Here is a 19,821-nt window from a genome sequence, read left to right on the forward strand (position 1 = left end):
TGACGATGCAGTTTTGGCAGGATTAAGAGTCCACACGTGGGGTAGAAGCCGCTGATTGGCTGAGAAGCTTTCACTCAAAGCTTTCCTCGGGCTGCTTATTGGATGAACTGCTAAAATGAAAATCACTCACTAGTCACCATAGGCCTGGGTCAAAATGGACTAGCCCAGTATTTATTTGTTATCGTTTAATCCAACCAACTCAAAAACGTTTTGAGCTGTATGTATTTTTCTCTTAATTTTTGTATATGTAAAAAAAAAAAAAAAAAAAAAAGATTTGTTCTACATGAATACAAAAAAGCATTTAACTCCTGATTTTTTTATTAAATCTGTTTTTTACCTGTTTACAGATAACTACTTTGAATGGAGCTAAATAAATATAATAATATTTATCATAAAGATTTTAATGGTGTTTTTATTATGTGACTAACAACTATAGATGATAATAACAAAGTACAGAAACAACATTTTGATTTTGGGACAGTTCACATTCACTTTAGGACGGTTCAAATTGTTTTTCAGGACGGTTCCAGGACGGAGGTGAAAAAAGTTAGTCTGGAGCCCTGAAGACATCTTTAAAATAGTCCAAGTGACTACAGTGGCTCAATCTTAAGTTTATCAAGTGACGAGAATACTTTTTGTGCGCAAAAAGTAACGACTTTATTTCAACTATTGATTTCCTTCTCTGTGGGCCTCGAGTCAGTTCACTAGTGTAACAGCGCAGCGCTTCTGTGTTGTACGTCACACGTAGGCTCACTATTGAAGCGTGTGACGTACAACACAGAAGCGCTGCGCTGTTACACTAGTGAACTGACTAGAGGCCCACAGAGAAGGAAATCAATAGTTGAAATAAAGTCGTTATTTTTGTTTGTTTTTGCGCACAAAAAGTATTTCGTCACTTGATAAACTTAAGATTGAGCCACTGGAGTCACTTGGACTATTTTAACGATGTCCATTTTCGGGGAACAAGTTTCAATCCCTTAGAAGCCTATGGAGGAGTGATCCAGCTCTCAGATTTAATCAAAAATATCTTAATTCGTGTTCTGAAGATGAACGAAGGTCTTACGGGGTTAAACAACATGAGGGAGAGTAATTACTGACAGAATTTACATTTTTGGGTGAACTATCCCTTTAATGGGAGACTGGTATGATAAAATCTCCTATTTCTGTCACGACAATGTAAAGCTTATAAACCAAGTAGTGATAAACGAAGTGTTCTTTACATAGAATGTTATAGATTTTTATTTAATTTAAACTTTCTATTCATCAAAGAGTCCTGATAAAAATGCATTTAAAATAAAAATATGAAGCAGCACAACTGTTTTCAACATTGATAATAATCAGAAATGTGTCTTGTCCATCAAATCATCATATTAGAATGATTTCTGAAGGATCATGTGACACTGAAGACTGGAGTAATGATGCTGAAAATTCAGCTTTGATCACATGAATAAATTAAGAGACTTTGTTCAAAAATCTTACCAACACCAAACAGTGTAATTTTCACTTTTATAATCTAAGGGAGGAGTGAACATTTTTGGTTTAAAAATTTCACATGTTGTTGATAGAGCTTCAGTTAAGTATTTATCACAGAAATGTCTTTTGAAATGACTATTTTGGGTTCGGGCTATGTGCGGATAAATGCTTCAAGAGCGTGTCCTTGAAACAGTGTGTGAAAAGCTAAAAAGCTTCTTTAAGCCGTTTGAATATTATTTTGTTCAAGGACAACAGAGGAGATAACACAAGAGAAAGCCGCCACACACACACACACACACACACACACACACACACACACACACACACACACACACACACACACAGACACACACACACACCTCCGCTTGCTGGGGATGAAGCCGACCTCTTCCTCGTCCCCCTGAGGACTGACTCTGCAGGCCTGCCACCACTCTTCATCTCCACAGTCCAAAACATGCAGCACATCTCCAAACCTGAAGCCCACGGCCTGACTCAGGAAACCACAGTCTGCGGTCTTATCATAGTCAAACAGAGCCCTGCCGAGAGAGAGAGAGAGAGAGAGAGAGACATAAGTCACGGGGAAAAGAGAGGATAAGGGAGGACGGTTAGAGACAGAAGGACTGAAAAGGAGGAACATCAAAGGAAAATGTTCATGGAACTGGTTTGAAATGAAGCAGCACAGACCTTATATTTTTGTCCTTTTTCTTTGTTATTCATTGGTTATGTTCAGAATGGAATATTAGCCTTCCGATTTCTTTCTGCATACTGAGCAGTGTATACTATTTTTTAAATAGTATGTTAAACAGCAGGAATACACATTTGAAACTATAGAATACTACACTTTTCATTGCAACTTCAAAATTAACACTTAAATAATGAGAAAGAGATTGAAATAGCAGTATATTTAGTATCCAGTTCATTTGTCACACTGGAGAGGGAAGGTGAAGTTGAGTGCAGTGGATTATGGGATGCATTTACACAGTGTGCTCAGCTTGTATGCTGGGCATTTTAGCAAATGTAGTAGGTCATCTTGTGATTCCACTCTTGTGAACAACAAGTGCGCTTAATTATATTCATCGTGTTATTTTAGTGTCATTCAAATCTTGAAAGTACACTTAAAGAGAGTAAACTTTCATGACTTTCTTAACACACTTAAGTACACTTTTTAAAAAATGCACTTTGTAATATTGTCAAATTAAAATGTCCCTTTTTTATTTTAAATCATAATGCTTTAAATAAGCACACGTATTTTAACACATTATAGCACGTGTAAAGCACTTGATTATAATTTTAACTTTAGTGTTATTTAATACATTTAAAGTTAATATATTTTAAATGCAATAAACTGCAACTTCATCATTATAAATGTGTAATTACAAATATATTTAAATGCTTGATATAAGTTTCAGTAAAAATGACATTAAAGTATATTTTAGCTAACCATAAATGATTGTCAGTACATTTGTCAGTTCACTTTAATCATATTTCAAAGACAATAGAATTATAAAATTACATATAGAGATGTACTTAAGTCCTACTGAAGTGGGTCAAAAAAGCACTCGGATAAGTTCAGATAACTGCATTTAATATAATTAATTTTATGTAAATAAATAATGTAAAACAAAATGTATGATACATTTTACTTTAATTTTAAACATGTTGAAAACCTTCTTTTCAGTTTTCACTCAAGTATATTTTATTAAAATATATATTTTCTGTAATAAATACAAGTATGCTAAAGTGAACTTCTTTTCCACAAGGGCATGAATACAAAAAAAATGAGCATACTGCACATAGTATACATACAGCTGAGGAGTATAGTGGAAAGAGGACAGGAAATGATGATAATGGATTTGGAAATATTGTAAGCCAGATTTGTACATGTGACTCCATTAGTGTGTTCAGAATTTAGAGTTGTGGTGTGTGTGTGTGTGTTGTACGTTTACCTGATATAAAACCCTCGTTTTGGGTTACTTCGTAATGTAGTTGTTCCAGAGCCCATACTGCTGTTCATCAACTGCTCTCTGAGGTCATGAATTTTAGCTTCAAATCGACTGTACTCTGCACAAACAAACACAAATTTTCATTTTATCTTAAAACTACAAATTTACAAGGTCACGCTGTAAAGTGTTCGCACAATTATAAAGCACATGTTATCAATTTAGCTACTGGCCGGAACAGGTAATGAGGGCTTTAAAACTGAGGTAGGCTGAAATAATACTTTCATTTGTACTTTTAAAAAGCAAACAAAATGGAAAAGAGCGCAGGGTGTCGAGACCTGTTTTTAAAAGTTGAACTTTTGACTTGACAAGTCGCAACGGTCAAAGACCTCTGTTTACATCATTAAACCAAGTGCAAGAATTTATATTAAAAAACATATTATTTGATGTTTATAACATGAGAGCATATTCAAAAAAAGATCAGTGGTTTCGACAGTAATAAACGGCTTAAGCCACTAAAGTAACTACTCACCAATAGCAGATTACAAGAGCACAATACGTCTGTTGTTGTTTTCTGAGGTATTCTGAGATGTCTGAAGTGTGTGTGTGTGGTCTTTTGCTTCATATTTAATAGCGCTCCATTATGATACTGTTGATGAGGAGCTTAATATGATCGCTGTTCGCTAATGCGCGTCGTACCTGAGCGTGGCTGATTTGACTCGTCCCCTCAGCAAGACCATTGTTTATACAGATATAGACACATTAAAACATTCATTATTGGCGGTGCTATGCTAATGTCTGACGGGTCTCGAGCCTCCAGCCCCAGAAAGCCCAGCGCTGCCACTGACGGTAGTGTATACAGCGGCCCCAAAAACTATTTGAGACTTCAGCCACAAATAAAAATGTATAAACATATAGTGTATGCATTATATAGCAAAATATCTAAACAAGAGACAATTATTTGAAAGAAATATAGCACACACACACACACACGTATTTTCTAGTTCCTATAAGATTAACTGTAAACTGTCCATTAACATTTTATTTATTTTCTTTTTTAACCTGTATTTAGTAAGTGCTAAATTTGGACCCAGTGGGTAGGATTGTCAGGTGTGTGTGTGTGTGTATGTGTGTGTGTGTGTGTGTGTGTACGTGTGTGAGTGTGTGTGTAGTTCAGGTAAACCCTAAAATATATGTAATTTAACCCCAGAATATACAGTTTGCAATATAAAATCATTATGTCTAAGGACAGTCCCCATAAAACATGGAAACCCAATGTTTGTGTTTCTGTGTGTGTGTGTGTGTGTGTGTGTGTGTGTGTGTGTGTGTGTGTGTGTGTGTGTGTGTGTGTACGTGTGTGAGTGTGTTGGTGTGCGTGCGTGTGTGTGTGTGTGTGTGTATGTGTGTGTGTGTGTGTGTGTGTGTGTGTGTGTGTGTGTGTGTGTGTGTGTGTGTGTGTGTGTGTGTGTACGTGTGTGAGTGTGTGTGTGTGTGTAGTTCAGGTAAACCCTAAGATATATGCCATTTAACCCCAGAATATACAGTTTGCAGTATAAAATCATTATGTCTAAGGACAGTCCCCATAAAACATGGAAACCCAATGTTTGTGTTTCTGTGTGTGTGTGTGTGTGTGTGTGTGTGTGTGTGTGTGTGTGTGTGTGTGTGTGTGTGTGTGTGTGTGTACGTGTGTGAGTGAGTGTGTGTGTGTGTGTGTGTGTGTGTGTGTGTACGTGTGTGAGTGTGTGTGTGTGTGTGTGTGTACGTGTGTGAGTGTGTGTGTGTGTGTGTGTACGTGTGTGAGTGTGTGTGTGTGTAGTTCAGGTAAACCCTAAGATATATGCCATTTAACCCCAGAATATACAGTTTGCAGTATAAAATCATTATGTCTAAGGACAGTCCCCATAAAACATGGAAACCCAATGTGTGTGTGTGTGTGTACGTGTGTGAGTGTGTGTGTACGTGTGTGAGTCTGTGTGTGTGTAGTTCAGGTAAACCCTAAGATGTATGCCATTTAACCCCAGAATATACAGTTTGCAGTATAAAATCATTATGTCTAAGGACAGTCCCCATAAAACATGGAAACCCAATGTTTGTGTTTCTGTGTGTGTGTGTGTGTGTGTGTGTGTGTGTGTGTGTGTGTGTGTGTGTGTGTGTGTGTGTGTGTGTGTGTGGGTGTGTGTGTGTGTGTGTGTGTAGTTCAGGTAAACCCTAAGATATATGTCATTTAACCCCAGAATATACAGTTTGCAGTATAAAATCATTATGTCTAAGGACAGTCCCCATAAAACATGGAAACCCAATGTGTGTGTGTGTGTGTGTGTGTGTGTGTGTGTGTTCTGACCTTCTGGCCTGTATTGAGCGATGATGGTTACAGTCTGTCCAGCATTCTTCAAGGCAGCTGCTGCTTGTTCATGTGTAGCTACCCGGAGATCCACTCCATTCACCTGAGAAACACATCATATCATTATATTACACATCTCACAGCCTTAACACAATACTGCTAAACCACTCCTCAACAAGACAACAGCAGAAGTGATACACTGTTATCAATACTGCTGCATTAATTGTTGAAATATTAACAATAACTTTTCTTTATTGCTGTGAATATTAGGCTCTTACCAAATTTTATTTCGATATATATATGCATTTTCAGATCCCTGTATGCTGGCATGAACTAATCCAAACATCTTTATAATAATAATAATAATATTATTATGACAATCAGCATATTTTGCAATATTAAAAAAATGCACAATATGGGAGTCTAAAATGACTTTCATAAATACACACTACTGTTGGAAAGTTTGGGTCGGTAAGATTTTAAATGTTTTTGTAAGAATACTCTTCTGCTCCGCATGGCTGCATTTCTTTTGATAAAAAAAATACCGTAAAAATGGTAATATTGAGAAACATTATTAATGATACATTATTAATTTAAAGTGTTGCCACTTTGAATATATTTGAACAGTTCTGTCTTTTAAATGGCATATTAATGTAATGATGATAAGCATACTCAGCATTATAATAAATATGTACAATATTGATGTATAAGATTTTCCTCTTTTTTGCAAAGAGCATTTGTTACACTTTGCACTTCATCTTTGATTGTCAGGTGTATATTAATGATACATGGGCAAAGATGAATGCACTCTCCATTAAAAGATACAGAATGTACATATAGTTAATCATTAAACATATTGATCTGCCATCATGGCTAGCATTAGCTGCAGTTTTCAGGCACATCATGGCTAGCATTAGCTGCAGTTGTCAGGCACATCATGGCTAGCATTAGCTGCAGTTGTCAGGCACATCATGGCTAGCATTAGCTGCAGTTGTCAGGCACATCATGGCTAGCATTAGCTGCAGTTGTCAGGCACATCATGTCTAGCATTAGCTGCAGTTTTCAGGCACATCATGTCTAGCATTAGCTGCAGTTGTCAGGCAAATCATGTCTAGCATTAGCTGCAGTTGTCAGGCAAATCATGTCTAGCATTAGCTGCAGTTGTCAGGCACATCATGGCTAGCATTAGCTGCAGTTGTCAGGCACATCATGTCTAGCATTAGCTGCAGTTGTCAGGCACATCATGTCTAGCATTAGCGGCAGTTGTCAGGCACATCATGGCTAGCATTAGCTGCAGTTGTCAGGCACATCATGGCTAGCATTAGCTGCAGTTGTCAGGCACATCATGGCTAGCATTAGCAGCAGTTGTCAGGCACATCATGGCTAGCATTAGCTGCAGTTGTCAGGCACATCATGGCTAGCATTAGCTGCAGTTGTCAGGCACATCATGGCTAGCATTAGCTGCAGTTGTCAGGCACATCATGGCTAGCATTAGCTGCAGTTGTCAGGCACATCATGGCTAGCATTAGCTGCAGTTGTCAGGCACATGATGGCTAGCATTACCTGCAGTTGTCAGGCACATCATGGCTAGCATTAGCTGCAGTTTTCAGGCACATCATGGCTAGCATTAGCTGCAGTTTTCAGGCACATCATGGCTAGCATTAGCTGCAGTTTTCAGGCACATTATGGCTAGCATTAGCTGCAGTTTTCAGGCACATCATGGCTAGCATTAGCTGCAGTTGTCAGGCACATCATGGCTAGCATTAGCTGCAGTTGTCAGGCACATCATGGCTAGCATTAGCTGCAGTTGTCAGGCACATCATGGCTAGCATTAGCTGCAGTTGTCAGGCACATCATGGCTAGCATTAGCTGCAGTTGTCAGGCACATGATGGCTAGCATTACCTGCAGTTGTCAGGCACATCATGGCTAGCATTAGCTGCAGTTTTCAGGCACATCATGGCTAGCATTAGCTGCAGTTTTCAGGCACATCATGGCTAGCATTAGCTGCAGTTTTCAGGCACATCATGGCTAGCATTAGCTGCAGTTTTCAGGCACATCATGGCTAGCATTAGCTGCAGTTGTCAGGCACATTATGGCATTTTCTGTACTGTAATTCTAGATTCAAAACATGTGATTTGACTGCAGCTGCTGTTGTATTCCCCAAAATGCAAAAGCACGGTGTGAAAATCCTTTCATATTGAGATTATGTTGTTGATACATGAGTATGTGTGTGTTTGCATGTTCTCACACTCAAGATTTGATCTCCCTTGCGCAGTTCTCCGCTCAGGTCCGCAGGGCCTCCTGCCAGGATGAAAGAGATGAATATTCCCTCACCATCCTCTCCTCCAACGATATTAAACCCCAAACCCGTGGATCCTCTATGGATCACAACACGCCTCGGGTCCCTGAGACACACAACAGAAGGGAAAGATATTACAAAGGAATTCCAAGATAAGGGTAATAATCTTTGCCGGTAAAACACACATTACTTCACATATGATGTTTCCTGTGCTGTCCGCCAGATATGGCAAGTGAATCAACTTATTGATGTATTCAAGCAAAGAAGCTAACCTTTATTTATAGAAATAATTATTTTTAAACTATTGTTGATTTAGATACACACTGGCTTAGTCAAGTCTAGTGCTTTTACAATGCACTGTTTCAAAGCAGCTTTAATGAAAGTCACACAGTTATGTCTGTAGTTTCTTAAAGGGCCCCTATTATGCTTTTTCAGATATTATCTTTCATGTAGTGTGTAACAGAGCTGTTTGTGAATTTAAAAGATCTGTAAAGTTTCAAAGATCAAAGTTTAGATAAATTGAGTTATTGTCTCCTAAAAGAAATAATAGATTCTGAACTGCCTGAAACGAGTCATCAGTCATTCCTACATAGGTTTATAACACATTTGCATTGTACATTTCACCTCCAAAATGAAATAAGGAACCTTAATAATAATTATTAGGAATAAAAGAGCCTAATAATGTCTTATATGTTACACTGAGCCATTTTAGGGCTGGGTTATATGACAATATATGATGATGATATAAATGATTAACCAGTTGAGATTAAGCTCTATTTAATTGATCATTTTCAAATTATGCAGATACATCTGTGCAACTTTGACATCTGGGTAAGACTGGCTAAAAATATTCACTACTGAGAGCAACGGAGAAAACGTGGTGCTGGAGAAAAGGCAGGTGTGAGTTTAAAAGCTGTTGAATTTAATTTGCAGACATTTTGTGTGTTTTTTTTTTAGAAATATAAAAACTAAAAATATATATATATGTATGTTTTGGTATACGGACAAAATTTCAGATCGGATTACTAGATAATGAAATGTGCTGCATCATTAAAAAAATGTATTCCTTTTGTGGTATAAGATTTTGGTCATATCGCCCAGCTGTAATGATCTTCATCTGAGAGCTGAAGGAAAGTTATTCCATGATACTTTAATCCTTTAGTCTGGCATTGAGCAAGCCTGAGGCGAGAGTGGCAGTGAATCAAATTAGATACAATTCTATTTCAGTTCTAATTATGAGGAGAAGCAATGTGAAATTGTGCAGAATGGATTTAATGAAGGTATAATGCGTCAGACAGAGCTGATACTACACTCTTATTGTTAGTTTAAAGCATTATCAAATTGATAAAAACATTGGTTCATTATAAATTTTCTGAGTGACGGGAGCACATTATTTAGGAATGTTACAGAAACCCATACATCATTTATTTAGGCTTTGTCCATTTTCTATGTAAAAGTCAGCCCTACCTACTGTACATATACACACACACATATATATATATATATATATATATATATATATATATATATATATATATATATATTAGGGCTGTGAAAAGATTAATCGCGATTAATCACATCCAAAATAAAAGTTTGTGTTTACATAATATATGTGTGTGCACTGTGTATAATTATTTTGTGTATATATATATATATAAATACACACACGCATGAATATATTTAAGAAATATTTGCATGTATATACTGTATATATTTATTTATAATATATATAAATATAAATATTTTATATATAAATAAAAAAAGTTTCTTAAATGTATACATGCATGTGTGTGTATTTATATATATATATATATATACACACAAAATAATTATACACAGTGCACACACATATATTATGTAAACACAAACTTTTATTTTGGATGCGATTAATCGCGATTAATCTTTTCACAGCCCTAATATATATATATAATATATATATATATACTATAATATATATATATATATACACACACACACATATATATATATATATGTGTGTGTGTGTGTGGATCTCATTTGAAGGATTTAGTTTTGATTATAAAGGGCCTTGTGCTTCAGAATTAATATGTTAAGTGAATAATACAATGAACCCTTTGGGATCAAACCCATCCATGAATGTGACTCAATGGTCACCAGTTTAACAATGTAGCATCCAGCTCAGCTTAACCTTTACATTTTTAAACTTTTGGGTATTTATCTGGTCTTCACTTGAAGAAGTTTTGTTAATAAATTCAAATCACTAAATCTATAAAGGCCAAAAGACAGTTCAATATCGGCTGCTGTTTGCATCATAGCTGTAAATGGAGTCGATTTTTAATCTCTACTGCCAATTATTTTATTTTTTTATAAACCCACCCAAGGTGATGAATAAAAACTCCATTCTAAATCCTTCCAATTTATTGTAATGCGCAAGAACTGCTGACTCATTAGCTTGCAGTTTCCCAGACAGCATTACCTGGGTAAGTCGTCATCTCCCATTAAGCCATGCAGCACAGGAGAAAAGCGGCTCGGTGAGGTGGGAGTGAGGGCTTGTGGGTAATCCGAGGCCAGGAAGTTTGGATGTCCAAGGTCCGAGTCCATATGCGGAGAGTACGCTGAAGGGTGAACACACACAAAAATCACCATGATGCCACCATGAGTGAATCTTGAAAAGATATTTAAGAGTTTTGCATGAAAATAAATCAGGTATCCTCAAGCACAACTGTTTATTTTGCTGTGTTAAATAGTCCGCATTTCTGTGCGCTGTGTACTCACTGCTTGTGAGGTCTGGTGGGTTGTAGTTGTTGGTAAGGTACAGGTTATTTGGCTTTGCCACTCTGAGGTAGACGACCTCTGCTGTGTTCTTCAGCGCACCCACCGCATCCTCATGCATCACGTCCTCCAAACACACATTATTCACCTGCAGTTGACATTAGATTCAGAGACTGATGTTATGGAGCAAGTGTCCCTTGTGGAAAAAAGTGCTCTTAAATGTTTCAAAGTGAACTACAGATTGACTGCTTTTCTCCTGTGCTGCATTCCAATAAGCACAACCTGCCTGTAGTTCCACTTGTGACCAGCAGGTGGCGGCATTGAAGAGCCAGTGACTATGTGATGCAGCTTAAAGGGATAGTTCACCCAAAAATGAACATTCTGTCAGTAATTACTCACCCTCATGTTGTTCAACCCCGTAAGACCTTCGTTCATCTTCGGAACACGAATTAAGATATTTTTGATTAAATCTGAGAGCTGGATCACTCCTCCATAGGCTTCTAAGGGATTGAAACTCGTTCCACGAAAAGTTATTAAAGACATCGTTAAAATAGTCCAAGTGAGTGGCTCAATCTTAAGTTTATCAAGCGACGGGAATACTTTTTGTGCGCAAAAAAAAACAAAAATAACGACTTTATTTCAACTATTCATTTCCTTCTCTGTGGGCCTATTTTAACGATGATTTAATCAAAAATATCTTAATTTGTGTTCTGAAGATGAACGAACGTCTTACTTGGAACAACATGAGGGTGAGTAAATACTGACAGAATTTAGATTTTTGGGTGAACCATCCCTTTAAATTAATTACTCCAGTCTATCTTAACACATGTGTATTAGTCCTCATCAATGATGCATATGTGTCGTCTTACCGCCAGTATCTTATCACCAATCTGTAGTCGTCCGTCCTTATGAGCCGCCCCTCCCTCGATGATCTTTGTGACATAAATGCTGTTGTCACCGGGGATGTGCTGGTTACCGACACCACCCGCTATACTAAAGCCTAGCCCTGAGAGAGAAATGCAAGGTGCAAGAAAACTTTCAATTCATTTGTTAAAAAGATGCACTTGGACCCTTTTTTGACAGTTGCAGAACAACTTAATAATGGGTGATAATATTCCAAACTCCGAAATATTCTTTGTATTGCTAGCGTTTCTTGTGTTATTGCCTCCTTAAGATAAATCGCACTGCTGTATTCCTCATTTTCAAGTTGCTTTGGATAAAAGTGTCTGCTAAATGAATAAATGTACATGATAAATAGACCCATAAATAGAGTATCTGGTTTTGAAAACTTTTGCTTTTTTGTGATGCTGATTTTGGGATGCACCCCAGCACAGCGTCAAACCAAAAAAACAGTGACTCAAATACGTTTTATTGTCCATACCTTTTGGCCCTTTGATGAGCTTGAGTTCGGTGACTTTCTCAGCGATGGGTTTCCTGCGTAATACATAGAGTCTGACGATAGCGCCCGCCTCTTTGAGGGCTTCCACTGCCTGACTGTGGGTCACCTCCCGAACATCAACGTCATTCACAAACAGAATACTGTCATTTACTCTGAGAGAGAGAGAGAGAGAGAGAGAGAGAGAGAGAGAGAGAGAGAGAGAGAGAGGCAAGGAAAAATTAAATCATATTTTGGGAGAAAACTCTAGCTCAATCACAACAGCAGCAAAGTATGTAACAGCCTGCCACAAACTACGAGAGTCAGCCAGTGGACAAAACTGAAGTCAGAATTATCTTTATCTTGTCTGAATTTTGGTACAAACGTACAAAAGTGTGTGTTTTAAATGTTATAATTTCATGCATTTTTTAAAATTAATTAATTATTATTCGTTTTTACTGATTGATTTTTGTGATTATTTGTTCATTGCATATGTAATGGCCAATGCTTTGGCAATACTGTACAAGTCATGCCAATAAAGCTCATTTGAATTGAATTGAGAGAGAGAGAGAGAGAGAGAGAGAGAGAGAGAGAGAGAGAGAGAGAGAGAGAGAGAGAGAGAGAGAGAGAGAGAGAGAGAGAGAGAGAGGTAAGGAAAAAGAAGTTAAGGCAGTTTTCCCATCAGAATTCAGAACGAACACGTGTCAGAAGCTGCTGGAGCTCAGCTATAAATTAACCTTTGAACTGACAGCAGTCAAAAAAAGTCACAAAACTTCATTCATTTTCTCCATAGGGACATTTATATTTAAAGATGTCTTATAAACCTTTAAAGACAGCCCTAGTTTTGCGCTCCGAGGTTGTTAATCAATGGGATATGCTTCTATTGAAGCTGTCAGCTGCATTATTTCTTTCTTTTTTTTTTAAAAAATCATGTTTGACGGCCCTCTTTATTGTGAAAAACTACATTACCCATGATGCTGTAGAGAAAATTCCACCAATCAGAGAATCACTGCGAGCAACAACAAAAATCTGTGCCCAAAAAAACTTGCAAAAAGCTGCCATGATTATATATTTATTTTTTTTGCAACAAACTAAAAATATATACTTTTTATAGATATAATCAACAATATCAAATGTATAATTTTATATTTCTCCATTATTTTTAATTTATGTCATTCGCAGTGCTCCATTGGATTGTAGTTATTTCTATTATCAAAGCCGTTAAGTATACAGTATTGTACCTTTGTCTATTTGTCTGATTTTTTTAATATATATTTTTTTTGCTTCAAATTCTTGTTTTCTAATGTTGTGATTCACCTCATAGTTGGTTTGTTTGGTTCATGGCTTATAACGCTTTTAACAAAGACATTTTTAAAACTCCCAGTGGAAAAAATGCTTCTGGAACAACAGCTAAAAAAACGGTGTGGGCACTAAATAATGCACTCAAATATTTCTACTTTAATAAAATTACAAAATTTTCTTTCCGTTTAGACATGATCTGGCAACACTGGCATACAGAACAACCTCCAGCATCTTATGTGCAAATTATATTATGTTTAAATTTGAATGTCTAGAGAAATTTAATGCTTACAGAAGACACAGCCATCCGGCAAATACACACAGTGTTTACAGAGACTAACTAATGCCGCAATAGAAATGTATTTACAGAGAAAAAAATTGTCTGAAATTTGGCCATTTTGAGATTATCGACATCAGGCAATAACCATGTCCGTTGGCTGACTGTCAGAAGCGTTCACTCTCTCCTTGATTCAGATCCAGAATCATATAACAGACTTCTCATAGTATAAACAAGTCCTGTTTTCAACTAGTTTCAGAATATTTTGTCTTTCTGCCAAAAACGGAAAAACTTTTTCAGAGGCTGAAACTCTTGCAGTTTAAATGTTTAATGGAATAAGTCCATTTTGATATTTCTTTTATTTTGAAAGTTTGCATTATCTTAGGCCGCATTTACACCGCAGGGTAGAGTTGCACCAGCCGTTTGAAAGTTCTCTCTTGAATTGGAACGTAAAGTACACACTAGAGGCTTAGTAACTACTAGCTAGTTGGTAACTAACTCGGTACTATATTCCGTTGCAACATTTGTTCGTAAGGCAGAACCTAGCTAGTAGGTCGTAAGCTCTCCATAAAGAAATGCGTAGTCGCATAATATGACTTTTAGCCTCGATGAACCAATAGCAGCCTTCAAATACGTGAGCAGAAGTTGTGTTGAATTGCCGTGAATTTCAGTTTATCCTTCATTCTAACAACTTTTGCCTCACATTACTAACGGTAAAAATAAGTTTCCATTAAATATGATACTTGATCATGAATAACATAAGTGCTTTCATATGTAAATAACATTCAGAAACTGTATTTGAAATGAAATTAATGAGGATCAATAAATAAATATTTAAAAAAAAAAAAAAGATATTACGTTTATTGATTATGTCTGATATTTGACATGCACAACATGGACCGATGCACACAGCGGCGCTGTTTAGGACGGGTTGGTGTTAAAGAGCCGCTAACGAAGTTATCTTTTCACATAATGTTCTCTCTTAAAATGTAAGCGAGTGTAAATGCCAGCATTATCATATATGTCTAAAGAATGTAGTCCTTCAGGTAAAAGAAGAGCTTATTGATGCAGTTCAGTCTGTCTGATATTTTAGTCCAACCGTTACTCCTGATCGAAGGCTGCCGTAAATATTTAGTTGGAACGTAGAGTTACGTTTAAACGAAGTTTAATGGTGCAACGTAAAAATATTTAGAAGTTCGTAAGTTGTAACTTAGTGCCCATTTACGTCAAAACTAGGTTAAGTTGTAACTTACGCACAGCTGGTGCAACCGGCCCCAGGTCTTGATGCCCAGTTCCGATTTGTAGAATATATCCATTTTTTGGACGACCAGTTTACATCTTTTAAAAGTGACCCATATCCTATATCTGCATTTACACTATAAACTTGGCGAAACAACCCAAGGTAGACGAACTGATCTGGAAAAGCTTCGACAGAAAAGGAAGTAAAAACGGAGCGATTTGGAATGGACACAGAAGAAATGATGATACATGATATCATCTTTAAAAGTCAGCAAAACATTGGGTTAAGCATTCGTCCTCCATTGAGCCATTGAAAAGAGTCATGTGATCACGGTTGGTGTCTATTATTCACTGCACAAAACAATTTACAAACCAATGGAAAATGTTATCTTGAAAGTGCAATCTATTAAATGCAATGTACAAATCCTTAATATCAATATCATTAATCATATAAAGCCAATTGCATCATATTTATTTTAAAAAAAAACTGATCAACACGATAAAAACTTTGCTGAAAAACCTTTTGTACACAATCTGGTACGTGCCTTCTGTCGTTTGATATTTCATACTTTTTTTAGATTGACTTTTTTAGCAGGCAAAAGCCTATTAGTATAATTTATAGACACTTACTGGACTGAGGAAACTTAATTATCATAAATAATTTTTTTCAAAAATCATGTAAAAAATGAGTTTCAAGAATGATACATCAGAAGTTTATTTGTTAATCTCTCAATCACCAAATTGCATATTTTTGCTCAGTTTGGGCTTCTGAATAATATAGAGCTGTTTTTTCCTTCGAGTATGAGCTTCATATTCTCACTATATGAGCCAAAAAAAAACCCCTCATGAATCAAATGTGAGATTTAAAACAAACAACATGCAACTTTAAAATAATATATTTTGTATAAAGGTTCAATAAACTGGAATCATGTTTATGGCGTTACCCGTGACTAAAGTACAGTAGACTGCTATTTTTTCAAGCAGAGCATTTTGTTCACAGAGCTCAACGCCATCTGACAAAAGACATTTCACTGAAACTGACAACTCAACAAAACACACAGATATTCCTTAGCTTTCAGAAGTGCAAATGCTGCACTAGCTGTGCTGTCATCCAGAAACATAAAGAGAGAGAGGGGGAAATGAGTGCCTGTCAATAGCCCTTTCTGGAAATATCTGCCCATAAATATATTCATAATTAAGCACACTCATTAATACTGACCACCAAGTAAGATAGTAGAAAAACAGATTTTTTCCTGTGAGTTTTGTCAGATCTCTCCTTAATCTACATGGACAACAACATGTCCACTCCTGAGCTCTGAAACACAGAAATGAGCCGCAGGTCTGTCTGAGAAGGTCACGGCATCTGTAAGAAACAATGCTGAATGCAAATGCGACTACAATTTAGCTTAGATAGGTTCATTATGCAAATAGGCCTTTAGAAGAAAATGGTTTTTGTAGATTACAAAAGCTGAATGTATAATCAAATGCTGTGGTATTTTGACCCAAATTCATCTGAATCTAGAATCTAGTGCAATTAAACCGACACTGACAAACCAGGTTGCATGACATGCCCTCGTCCTCAAAAACCATGAATGAAACTACACTAGTGACCAAAAGCACCGCATATTATAAACCACATATTTTTTGCATCACCTCTTGCTACTCAACCATATTCCCAGCATGTGTATTACCTTTAATCTGTTAATGCACTCTATAAATATCCTGTTACATTTGCGGTAGAAGTATGGATGGCATATTGATTCTTCTTGTATATTTCACAACTTAAAATCATGCATTTAATTTACAGAATTAATGTAACAAAGTGAGCTTTATACCTTAAAGGGACATTGTGTAGGAATTTCTCCCATCTAGTGTCGAAATTGTATTTTGCATTCAAACAAATTGTGCTCTCGCTTTTTCAAATGCATTTTGCATCTACGGTAGCTGTTATGTACCAAAAAGCTATGACGGGATGTCTTCTAATAGCACTTCGTCGAGTTTTCCTTCGGGTGAACAGGTTCGTTATTTCAAACAAACTGCAACTTGACACAATGAACAAACGAATGTTACAGCATGAATAATAATAAACTTGCCGGGGCAGTGACAAGCGCCTCTCACTGCTCTGCTCCTCCGTTTCTGCTGCTTTCAGTCACGTGACACTGACTCTGAAGTAGTTTTTCTATAGTTTACTCTATAGTTTTTCAAGATGGCGGAACGACATGGAAGCCTCCGTGGACCTACCCGTCACATGCATATAAAGATAATAAATTCTTCGTTTATGAGGATCAGTCAGATAATTGGCAGAGGTGTTTGTACACCATTGAGGACATATTTATGAATAAAAATATTGATTTTAGATAATATAATACCTAAAAAACGACACATTGTCCCTTTAAAATGTGCTGATAACCAATATAATACTACTACAGGCGGTACAGTAGAAAGTCACATGATGAATCAGAGTTCACCATAAGTGGCCTATCCATAAAATATGACCTAGTTGAAGATCGCTGGTGAACATGACCATCTCTGTCACTTTAAAACATCGGATCATGCCCAATGACATGCGGATCCAATTGCACTGATGCACATCTGATACACTCACAACTGTTTAAGGCATAACCGACATAGTTTACATGAATACTCTCCAAAACGGACATTTAGACATAATGTTGTGTGTATTTGTCTATTCAGACACAAAGAGAGCTCAGTACTCGTGCGCTGTGTAGGTGTCTATGTGCATGGCTGCACGCTTCGGGTCGGGTGTGTGCGCACAGAAAACCGTACCGAATAGAGCTCTTTTTTGCATCGTCACTCTTAAGGTCCTTGCACACTGAGTCCGAAATTTTTCTATGCGTTTTTCCGTATTCGTGATTCGGTGGCTCTGAATTGTTAAAACACCATTCAAACTGCTTGCTACGGATGCGAAAAACGCAGAAAATCAAACCCGATTCGATTTTTTTAATGACGGATGAAAGTTTCGGATGCAGTGTGCAAGCGTGATTGACATAACGTGAGGTCGTATTTATTTTTTAACGCGCGAGAAATTCGGATGCGAATTTCGGACTCAGTGTACAATGGCCTTTATTCAGATCTATATGCCTGCTCTAGTCATTCTCCCAGACGTTTACATTTTTTTACGTTTTATGAGACCGCTGGGTAAATCAGCACATTACAGTATACAAATGTGCGCATCTACCACAAACGTAGGACATCAGTTCTGACTGGATCGCCTCCCAAATCGTCACTATCCAACATTTTCGTCTAGTTTTTATTCGTTGACGAAAATGTCAATATATTTTCGTCATAGTTTTTGTCATTCAAAACTAGGTGTTTATTTAGTTATCGTCTTGTTTTCGTCTGTGAAAAAATGTCATTGACGAAATTTCGGAGCGATTTGGAATGGACACAGACAAAATGATGATACATGAGATCATCTTTAAAAGTCAGCAAAACATTGGGTTAAGCATTCGTCCTCCATTGAGCCATCGGAAAGAGTCAGGTGATCACGGTTGGTGTCTATTATTCACTGCACAAAACAATTTACAAACCAATTGAAAATGTTATCTTGAAAGTGCAATCTAACACTGATCTAACACAAAATTAACACTGCCATATACACACCGACAGAACACCATCAGGACACAATAATGCAATGAACTTTAACTAAATAACAGAATATGGAACACAAAATAATGATTGAAAGACAATCATCATGCAGGGACTTCTGTTAATGTCCTTTTACTGTTTAACACCATTAATTATATGGTAATTCATTGTTTTTACTATAAAAAAAGTATTTTAGAGCAAAAATTATGTATAATGTGAGTTTTAAAGTTAAAGCAACGCATTTTCACCATTTTCATATGATAAAGTAACTTACAGTTAATCATTGAACATGTTTTTACAATAGCATTTTTAAGCATTTAATTTTTCTGTAATTTTCTTTTTTTAAATCTCAAAATATATTAGTTTCCGTTTTCTGTGAAACACAAAAGGAAAAATGAAGCAGAATGCTTATGTAACTATATTTTGTTGTAAATTTAAAAGTAATACGTTATTTTAATAGTTACTTGAAAAAAATAATCTGATTACTTGTTACTTGTACTGTTACCCCAACCCTGTTAGTCAATATATATCATTCATGTAATTATTTGATTATAATTTAAATAACATTTAAATAATTCATTTGCCTGTACTATGCAAATAATTGAATGCTTCAAGAGAATGAAGATACACAAAGTATCTTTACAAACCTTTAACTGAAAAATAGAGAGTATTCTCATTCAACTGTAAAATTACACTGTGGGGAAAAATGTTTTTGTTTTTCCAAACTCCAGTCGGTTTGCTCTCAGCACATCAGTGATGAACCCGACGGTCGGCCAAGAACAGGAGAGGACAGCATTAAACAGCTGACAGGACATCAGGTTTGACAGTGTGTGTCTGACTCAAACTGTGTGGTTAATAGTTCTCTCATCATTAAAGGGATAGTTCACCCAGACATGAAAACTCTGTCAGTAATTACTCTCCCTCATGTTGTTCAACCCCGTAAGACCTTGAACACGATTTAAGATATTTTTTATTAAATCTGAGAGCAGGATCACTCCTCCATAGGCTTCTAAGGGATTGAAACTTGCCAGACCGGAAAAGTTATTAAAGACATCGTTAAAATAGTCTAAGTGACTGCAGTGGCTCAATCTTAAGTTTATCAAGCGACGAGAATACTTTTTGTGCGCAAAAACAAACAAAAATAACGACTTTATTTCAACTATTCATTTCCTGGTGACCCACATGACCAGCGTCGGCCAATAGTGAGCCTACGTGTG

The 19,821-nt window shown here is 36.6% G+C and overlaps 1 protein-coding gene across 5 annotated transcripts in view; it reads right to left on the bottom strand.

Annotated features, from left to right (window-relative positions):
* The window catches only part of dlg4a (discs, large homolog 4a (Drosophila)), a 205,046-nt gene that overhangs the window by 14,987 nt on the left and 170,238 nt on the right, over positions 1–19,821 (bottom strand). For all 5 annotated transcript variants that reach the window (XM_077206714.1, XM_077206713.1, XM_077206712.1 and 2 more), the window contains 8 exons: positions 12,187–12,356; positions 11,675–11,811; positions 10,809–10,953; positions 10,510–10,648; positions 8,004–8,160; positions 5,755–5,857; positions 3,420–3,534; positions 1,833–2,009 (listed from right to left, as the gene is read on the bottom strand). In XM_077206714.1, coding sequence (XP_077062829.1) covers positions 1,833–2,009; positions 3,420–3,534; positions 5,755–5,857; positions 8,004–8,160; positions 10,510–10,648; positions 10,809–10,953; positions 11,675–11,811; positions 12,187–12,356 — 1,143 coding nt within the window. The remainder of the gene's footprint in view (positions 1–1,832; positions 2,010–3,419; positions 3,535–5,754; positions 5,858–8,003; positions 8,161–10,509; positions 10,649–10,808; positions 10,954–11,674; positions 11,812–12,186; positions 12,357–19,821) is intronic.

This window comes from Siphateles boraxobius, unplaced genomic scaffold, assembly GCF_051911475.1.
Source record: "Siphateles boraxobius isolate OS27281-9 unplaced genomic scaffold, OSU_SipBor_1 56, whole genome shotgun sequence".
Lineage (NCBI taxonomy): Eukaryota > Metazoa > Chordata > Actinopteri > Cypriniformes > Leuciscidae > Siphateles > Siphateles boraxobius.